This window comes from Brassica rapa, chromosome A06 (assembly GCF_000309985.2).
Source record: "Brassica rapa cultivar Chiifu-401-42 chromosome A06, CAAS_Brap_v3.01, whole genome shotgun sequence".
NCBI lineage: Eukaryota > Viridiplantae > Streptophyta > Magnoliopsida > Brassicales > Brassicaceae > Brassica > Brassica rapa.
Window position 1 is genome coordinate 19,673,033 of NC_024800.2, and position 9,807 is coordinate 19,682,839.

The following is a 9,807-nucleotide window of genomic DNA, read 5'->3' on the forward strand; positions in this document are numbered from 1 at the left end:
CGCCGAAAACCCATCTCCTTCCTCTTTTCAAAGCAAACAACTTTCTAATGAAATTACTTCACTGCCACAAGATTCACAAAGTTCTCATCTTCAAAATCACAACTTTCCTTCGTATCTTGACATTAAAATTCAATTTTGTTATTGGAGATGTAGAATCAAAAACCCTAATTTTTTAACTTCAAATCCAAAAAAAATCTGAGAATATGATGCTTTTGGGAGGATTGATGTAGTTAATTGCCCTGTTCGAAAACACAGCCGCCTAGACGCTGTTCGGAGGTTGACCACGGCGATTATGTCCAAATCGGTGTAGCCAGACGTTGATCCGCGTAAAACTGTCTAATTTCCGTGTTGACCGCCTAATTTCCGCCTAATCCCGCGTTGACCGCCTAAAGTTTTTTTTCCGTCCGTGTAAGTTAAAACATGATTGATTATTTTTGTATGTTAAAAGATGATTGATTATTTTTTTACTCATTGTTTACAAAGTTTGTGTAATTATTCATTACTAAATAATTACAATTAGCTATCAAACCCAAAACAAACACATACATACTACATTTAGGAATTTTTTCATACCAAACCCACCATTTACGAATCAAAAAGAGACTGTTTAAAATTATATTAAAAATTATATAATTATATCTAAGAACTTGTATCATCATGTTTAAAATTAGCTAAATATATTAAATATATTAAATTGTATTTAAAACTAGGCCCCGCGTAATTCCTGCATACTTTCCGATTTTTTGGTAACTCGCTAGGCCCAAAGTTACCGCTCGACTAGAGCCTAGCATAATTCCGAACATGGGTTAATTGTAATGTTTCTTTTATCAAAGACTAGTGGTATTCCGGCGCTACGCGCCGGGCTCGTATGTTTTATTCTCTAAAGATTTCTAAATTGCTTTTTTTATCCAATTGATAATAGTTAGTGACTGTAATGTATTACTTTGTTTTGTAGTTGCTTAAGTAAAAAAAAGAATAGCATAAATGGTTTTCATGGATCAATGCCTCAAAAATAGAATTGATACTGATAGTTACACCAAAGTAAATATAATTGAACTTAAAACATAAAGTAAAATCGATGTTCAAAAAACATAAAGTAAAATCGATGTTCCAAAAGGAAACACGTAAATGCATGAGTTTTTTTTGTGATCATCTTGTTTGAATGAAAATAACAAATTTGTTCATCCTCTTAAAGTAATAACAATCTTCGCATGCTTTGTCCATGTCATAGACGTAGCAATATGTTAGGGACTTCATTGTAGACGTATTGGTTAAAGTAGACTATAGTAAGCTAAAATGTGGAACTTGCTTTTCGCCAACAAATGATTTGCAATTTACTCCTTATGCTAGTGATGTGAATTAGAGCATGCCTTATGAGTCGATGGTGCAAAAACTGAGATAAAGTGAAGACGATTGTTAGTTTTGAATTGCATGCAATGGCATCATTGCAAAGGGAAGGTATTAAGGGTAGTTTTAGTGAATGAGCTCTTATACACATTCATCAATCTAATTTAGACAGACTTCCCTTGTTTTAATCTTATATCGGAATCAAAACTGAGATGAGTGTATTTGTTTTAGCTGATTTTGTGTGAATAAGTTTAGTATGCGCCTGGCTTGTTTAAACCATTCTTCTACGACCAAGGAAATACATGTTTTGTTTATGAAATATCGGCAAGAGATTTGAATTATTTGATTGATAACTCATGTTTTAGAAGCTATATTATATTCGCTTTTTTTCTTAAACTGAATTTGAATTTTAAGAATATATATTTATTACAAATTAATTATTGGATGTGCTAATGTATCAGTTATTGTCAATTTTATGATGAACTTAGTGACCGAAAAAGAAAAATCATGAAAGCCGATTCTTATTTTATCTTTTATCTTATTTGGTCTTTGTTTGATTAGACATGAGAAAAAGACAAATTAATCTTATTTTATCTTATTTTATCATATTGTATTTATGAATTTTTTATTTGTTCTTTAAAAAATATTTTTGTGGATTATATGTATAGTGTAGCTGTAAAATTTACAAACGTTAATCTCGTAATGATATATCATTGCTGAAAACTTGACATATAACATGACCTATTGACATAGGTTGGTCCAACTATTTTAATATAATTATTAAAACATTTTATTAATCATTTAAGAGAGAATATTATATATAGCAAAACACAAATATGACTAAAAACACAAATATAAAAATTAAATTTCTAAAAAATGTAAAAAAGCGGGTCAGAATCTAGTTTTTTTTTTTAAATTCATGCTCCATAGCAAATTGTAACAAATTGAAAGATTTAAGGCAAATCCATTCATTAACATTTAACTTCTTCACAAGATTACGTACACTTTTGTTTTCTAATAAAACTTGAAACGCTGGATTTTTTACCTAGCTAGGGAGGGGGAACGACAAGTTTGATAATTGGAGTTGATTCCAGACTGTCTTCCTTTTTAACACTGAATGTTATTAAGCCACCAAGGCAAAGGATCCAACAATGTTATACAGAAAAAGACAACAAAGACACACCAGTAGGCATAGAAGAAGAGGCCTAACTTCAAAAAAACGAAGTAGGCTAACGATAGAGAGAAGAGAAACAATGTATCATTTCCACTCTTTCACTTCCAGATAGGAGTAAGAAGAAAATGTACGTTCTCCAGGTCATGGATTTGAGGCTACTGCTTCTGCAGAGTTCAGAGGAAGAAGCCACGAAGGAACACTGTTGGCGATGAACGATTAGTATGTTCAGAGGCTATATATATTATATATGCAGTGTCTTTCCACCAAGAAGCTTCAGCCTCTCTCACATGAAGCCTTTCTTAGCTTCTCCCAATGCAGTCTGCTGCTCTTTTATCTCCTTTTTTGTCTTCTCTCCATGAGCCCGTGTAGCCTCTCCAGCACATAAGGACACACTCCTTGTTGTTCCTCCAATGGTTCTGAACAGTTCCAAACGCCTTTTCCAAATGCCTTTTCCTTGTTGGGGTCTTGTGCATCACCAACCTTGATTAGCAAAGACGTGTAATAATGTATTAGACAGTTCTCAAATAATATATACATAACAATTGTGCTTAGTATAGAAGATGAACCTGTTGGTGGGAGACGTCAGCAGCAGGTACATTGGTCAATTTACACACTTCAGTGTCAAATGCTACTAATTCTGCGGTGTCGGTTGCATCATTTCGACATGGTACCTTGCATTTGTCAAGTTTAGTTTGTTATTTTCGTTGTCTCTTACGGGTTCGTTTTTGTAAACATTTTTTTTAAAAGAATACAATCATGAGAATTTACCTAACAACTCCAACAGCGTCTTCCTTATTACAGAAAGCACATGTGAAAGATGAAAGCCACGGTTCAATTTCCTTGAGCATATGGAGCAGCCAATATAGCACCATCCATTTGATGTTTCTATTCCCCTCACAACCACTTTGCAAATGAACTCTACCGCCTGCAGAATAATAAACTAAACTTGTAAACCATTGCTCATATAAACCGTTTCAGAGAAAAAAAGTTCCATTAGAAAAGACAATAAAGATAAATGTTATGTGGGAGCCTATACGATGAAGTTTAGACAAAGAATCCAAATCTTTGACTGCTTGAATATCAAGGACTTTAAAGTCAAGTAGTTTACCTTGAGCTTGGAATAATTACCCTCCTGTTTTTATCCAATCTGAAGAAGATCAAACTCAGTTTGAAGTTCTGCTTCAAGCTGATCCAGTCTCCTCCAAAATCTTATTCCCCTTCCTTAAACCCGTAATGTTTTAAAGACCGTCATGTCCAACACACAAAGATGTCTCCAGGAACTGTGGAGGTTAATAGTGATCAGTAGAAGATTCTGGGCAATCTACAACGTCACTCATCGTGGAATACTGGGAAGTTCAGTTCTTGTTGTCCAAAGAGAGGCACTTGCTGTTTTCGCCTCAATTCATCATTGTGAAATTCTAATAATTTCTCTATATTGCCGCATCTCCTAATAATCTCTTGATGTTCTGACATTCAAGAAGCTTCTCTATATCGTTTCTTTGGTCGACGATCTTGTGAATCTCTTCTCTACCAGTAACGATCAGATTTAGTAAATAACAACTCACTCCAATGCTGAACAAAACTCCTTTCTTTGCAGTTCTGAAGACAAAATTGAGTGGGAGGAGGGATTAACTACATGTAAACGCAGAGTAAAGATCTGAGTTATGGCTGGTGAAGACGTTATGTAGATCGGAACGTCACCTTAAGTTTTCGTGGGATTTCATCGTCGAGGTCGCCGCTTAAGAGGAAGACGAAAGAGGGTAACCTCATCCCATGTAGGTTTGTGTGCTAAAGTATGGGCTTGAGGTTTGGGCTTAATCTGCAGTTTAGATAAAAGCCCGGAAAAGTAAAAGAAATAATCGATCAGCAGAAAGTAAAAAAAAATCGGAAGTACCCTGGTAAGCCGACACGTGTCGAGATTTGCCCTCTCCTATCTGATGACGTGGCTTAATGAAGAGAGAGACAAGTCTGTTTTATTGTATAAGAAGATAATACTTTTAATTGATGCGAGATATCGATGGAACAGAGAAAGACTTTCACATGACGAATGCAGTGTGAATTCGACATAGGCCAAAATGGTTCAACAGTGTCCTATGCAATCAAATTTCACGAGGAGGGAGGGGTGTTTTCATCTTCTCCAATACTAAAAGGTATGATGAAGCTTGTTTATGTTCCATCATGTGTAATTTTCTAATATCACTCTAAGATATGTATATTTAGCTAAATACTCTTAGGTTAAACTAGCCTTTTCTCAAATTAGACATGTCAAATCCATATATGCTTTAGCTTGGTAAACGGTGCAGTAACTAATAGTCAAATCCACATCTCCGATTAACTATAAAAACTGATCGTACAATCAATGTGAGAAAAAGAACTAAATAAAAGTGCTAAAGCCCGATCACTTGGGTTGAGCCTGTATTTTGGCCCAGAAACCCTTCAGTCTTTTAACAAAATAAATCACCCATACTTGCAAACAATAATAATCCAAGTCACAATGTTAAAAGAGCAAGGCATCTTTGTGGCTGTGATAACAAGATGATGTGTCACAAAACAACCAATCAAAACACTGGAGCATCTGCTTCACTCATCTAATCTCATGCCACGTGTCAATTTCGTATCCACCCCTTTATTTACACTTGTTGCCATTCCTCTGCTTCCTCCTCCTCCACAGACCACAGCCTCTAAACCTCTCTCTCCGCTTCGTCTTCTTCTTCTTCTTCTTACATTCTACGCAGGTTTGTAATCTGCTGATTCTCTTCTGCAAAATCACCTTTCAATGGCGGCTTCTTCCTCTTCTTCTTCTTCTCCCTCGTCTCTCCTCTTACCGAACATCAATTTCCATTCCACAACCACTCGTTCCGTTTCAATCCCTGGAATCTTCCTGCCTAGAAACCGCTTGAGATACAGTCACAATCTCCCGCTTCGAATCAGAGCTTCCAGAGACGATAATGTCGCAGTGGAAGATCGTGGAAACGCAGTGATCAACGGAAACGGAAGCGTACGTCTAAACGGCAACGGAGCTACGAGAAAATCCATCAACAACGGAGACTTAAACGGAAACGGCCGTTTAAACGGTAACGGTAGTTTGGTGAAGTACGTGAACGGAAGCGTAACGGAGGAAGTGTCGAAGAAGAGAGAAGAAGAAAAGAGGCAGAAGAGAGTAGAAGACATCGGTCAAGAGGATGCTTGGTTTAAGAAAACTCAACAGAAACAACAAGTCGAGGTAGTTAGTCATCACCACATTATAAATAATAAAAAAAAAAGTTACTTTCTTTTTCATTCCAAAACCGTTTCTTTGTTCTAATGATTCCATTACATGAACACACAGGTTTCTGTTGCACCTGGTGGTCGATGGAGTAGGTTCAAGACTTACTCAACGATCCAAAGAACATTGGAGATTTGGGGGTTTGTCCTAACGTTTATCTTCAGGACATGGTTAAGCGGTCAAAAGTTTTCTTACAAAGGTTGTTACTTTACTTTTACTATTTTGTTTAGCGGAAAAGAACATTCTCATTTGATTCTTTTTTTTTTTGTTTGTAGGGGGAATGACTGAGGAGAAGAAGGTTTTGAGAAGGAAGGTTTTGGCTAAGTGGTTGAAGGAAAACATATTGAGATTAGGTCCTACTTTTATTAAAATTGGTCAGCAGTTCTCTACCAGAGTCGACATTCTTCCTCAAGAATATGTTGATCAATTGTCTGAACTTCAGGTTTGGTTTCTTGTTAAATCCCATCTCATATCCAATGGCTTTCTCTTCTGTGTTGCATTTTCAGCTTTTTTTTTTTGTTGCAGGATCAAGTTCCTCCTTTCTCTTCTGCTACGGCTTTATCAATTGTTGAAGAGGAGCTTGGAGCATCTGTTGATGACATTTTCGACCGTTTTGATTATGAACCTATAGCTGCTGCTAGTCTTGGTACGAGTCCTTTGTGGTAATCTTCTTATAATGATGTTGTCTGCAAGAAAGTGATAGTAATGATAAGTGTTTTGGTCTTTATAAGTACAGGCCAAGTTCACCGTGCAAGATTGAAGGGTCAAGAGGTTGTCATTAAAGTACAGAGACCCGGTCTCAAGGATCTTTTTGATATCGATCTTAAAAATTTGAGGGTTAGTGTCTCTAGCCATGCTTGATGTTGGAAGCGTCCTTGTCTCATGCTATGCTTTCTCCTGAGTTATTGGCTTTTTGTGTAGGTGATTGCTGAGTATCTCCAAAAGGTGGATCCAAAATCAGATGGTGCAAAGAGAGATTGGGTTGCAATTTATGATGAATGTGCCAGTGTATTGTACCAGGTATCGCAATGTAGTTTTTTTTTAGCATGGCGGCTTAGTTGAATTTTCTTTACTTGCTTCAGTTTGAAGTGATCTCTAACTAGTAAGAACAATGTGCTATATTTGTAGGAAATTGATTACACAAAGGAAGCAGCTAATTCGGAACTTTTTGCTAATAACTTCAAAAACTTAGAATATGTAAAGGTTCCATCCATCTACTGGGAGTACACCACGCCTCAGGTAATATTATTACCTATGATCGTTATTACTTCATCATATACAATGCCTTAAAGCGCGAATGCAATAGTTATACATGATGTTTTATGCAGGTCCTGACAATGGAGTATGTCCCTGGAATTAAAATTAACAAAATACAAGCCTTAGATCAGTTAGGTGTTGATCGAAAAAGGTTTGTATTTTCTTACACCTTGCTCCCGGACTTGAATATTTTTCTTTGTTGTTCATTTATAACTTGGTACAATGCAGGCTAGGGAGATATGCTGTTGAATCTTACCTTGAGCAGATCTTGTCTCATGGATTCTTTCATGCCGACCCTGTAAGTCTCTTCCGTCATTTTTTTTCCCCTTAAGTGCCAATGACTCTTTGTGTGGTGTACCAATGAACAAAAAGTCTGCAATCTAATATGTATTTGTGTCTTTCTGAAGCACCCTGGGAACATTGCTGTTGATGATGTCAACGGCGGGCGGCTGATATTTTACGACTTTGGAATGATGGGAAGGTACTACAACAAGACTCTGTTACTATGGTGAAGAGATATGATCTCCTTTATCATTACTTGTTTGACTGATGATCCTACACAATTGGTTTATTCATGGTTCTTACAGTATCAGCCCAAATATTAGAGAAGGTTTACTGGAGGCCTTCTATGGTGTTTATGAGAAGGACCCCGATAAGGTATACTTTCTACTGTGTTCTCAGTTTCAGTCTTCTACATCCATGCCGCCTTGTAGGACCTGAGCGCATACATCATACATACATATTTATAAATTAACCTTCTTGTGACAGGTCATTCAAGCAATGGTTCAAATGGGTGTGCTTGTACCTACTGGTGATTTGACATCGATCAGAAGAACAGCACTGTTTTTTCTCAACAGGTGATTTGCTTGATCTACCTACCTTATATATTTGTTTGAGTGGTGTGAATTATAGACGCCAGTAGTATCCTTTTGATAATATCAGTTAGCTGATTTTTATTGCAGTTTCGAAGAGCGGCTTGCTGCACAAAGAAAGGAGAAAGAAGAACTAGCAGCAGCAGAAGAGCTTGGGTTCAAGAAGCCACTAACCAAAGAGGAGAAGCAAGAGAAAAAGAAGCAACGGTTGGCTGCAATCGGAGAAGACTTATTAGCCATTTCAGCTGACCAACCTTTCCGGTTCCCTGCCACATTCACATTTGTTGTTAGAGCCTTTTCAGGTTTGTAGATATCCTTTTCATGCCTTTTTGCTCAAACTTAACAAAGTATACTAATGGTTATTTACTCTCTTGCTCTGTAGTATTGGATGGCATCGGCAAAGGTCTTGACCCTCGCTTTGATATAACGGAGATTGCAAAACCGTGAGTCTACTGCACACACTAAACTAAAATATTCTTATTAGTTTTTTTGAAGAGTACTCATGTACTTTTGTTCTCCAGATATGCTTTGGAATTGCTACGGTTCCGGGAAGCTGGAGTAGAAGTTGTAGTGAAGGTGATAATAGCAAGGCTTATCTTGACTCCCCATATATGATCTTATTGCATAGCTTTATAATTTTATTCAATCAAATAAAACTCTTGTAGGACCTGAGAAAGAGATGGGACAGACAATCACAAGCATTCTACAATGTATTTAGACAAGCTGATAGAGTTGAAAAGCTAGCTGTAATCATCCAACGACTTGTAAGACACTAAACAGATCCACCCGCCACAACACTTCAAGCTACATGAATTGTTAAGAGTTTACAATGTTTTATTTATATATGCCTATTTCCTCAGGAGCAAGGTGATTTGAAGCTTAGAGTCCGAGCATTGGAGTCTGAGAGGGCGTTTCAACGTGTAGCAGCTGTTCAAAAAACAGTAGGAAGTGTAAGTAAAACTTTTGCATTCTCATGTCGTTTTCTAACATCTTCAAGTTGGTTTCTTTTTCCTCTTTTGTTTAATCCAATGTGTCACCCCAACAGGCTGTTGCTGCAGGAAGCTTAGTCAATCTCGCAACGATTTTGTATCTGAATTCTTTAAAAGTAAGTTGTTACTCATCAACCCTGGTCCCTTTTCCTAACCTTTAACCTTTGTCTGCACAATTTTATTAACATTCTTGTGTTCCTTTTATGTTCTCAGACACCAGCTACTATAGCATACACAGTATGTGCTTTCTTCAGCCTCCAGGTTCTGATTGGAGTTATAAAAGTCAAGAAGTTCGACCAACGTGAAAAACTGATCACTGGGACAGCTTAAAAGAAATCTTGTTTGGTATGTTTAATGCTTCCTCAGCTCTTGTGTTTTACATTGTTGGATTCAGATTCTCAGCCTTTTTTGCCGTTTAACTTGTACAGATGTATTAAAAAAACTTCTTCTTCAGTCTCCATAAAATCTTTTGTGCTAAGAAGCCACAAAGATTTCTCCCATAAAGCTTTCCGTAGGAGTGATGATGATCTCTTGTTCTGCCATAGAAAAAATCTTATGGAAGCTTTAGAGGCTAGATATGTTAAAACCAGTGAACGACCAGACTCATCTCTCTCTTTTTATTTCTTTCTGAAAGTTTTTGATTATTGGGCATTTTATCAACAGAGCCACTTGTAATGGTGTGTAGAGATGTAGACATTAGGTCAACTTTTTCGTCAAAATATATGTATATATACTACTCGTTACATGCCTCGGTATATGTGTGTTCAGTACATATACAAACGTGTCAGTGGTGGGCCGTGTGGCAATAAACCTGAACCTACCTTTTTTTTTTTGAACAACAAACCTGAACCTACCAAAATGGCAAAATCTCAAGAAACCAAAATGTAAACATTGGTAAAACTC

General features: G+C 36.8%; 1 protein-coding gene across 1 annotated transcript; it reads left to right on the forward strand.

Moving 5' to 3' along the window:
* Positions 1-5,167: 5,167 nt before the first annotated feature.
* Positions 5,168-9,655, forward strand: LOC103873919 (protein ACTIVITY OF BC1 COMPLEX KINASE 8, chloroplastic). Its single transcript, XM_009152323.3, has 20 exons — positions 5,168-5,744; positions 5,850-5,985; positions 6,062-6,228; positions 6,312-6,432; positions 6,523-6,623; positions 6,708-6,806; positions 6,915-7,025; positions 7,115-7,194; positions 7,272-7,341; positions 7,451-7,524; positions 7,631-7,700; positions 7,812-7,900; positions 8,006-8,217; positions 8,298-8,358; positions 8,437-8,491; positions 8,581-8,679; positions 8,776-8,865; positions 8,961-9,020; positions 9,118-9,249; positions 9,333-9,655. Exons 1-19 carry the CDS (start codon positions 5,298-5,300, stop codon positions 9,232-9,234), a joined length of 2,259 nt encoding a protein of 752 aa, XP_009150571.1. The 5' UTR covers positions 5,168-5,297; the 3' UTR covers positions 9,235-9,249; positions 9,333-9,655.
* The last annotated feature ends 152 nt before the right edge of the window (positions 9,656-9,807 follow it).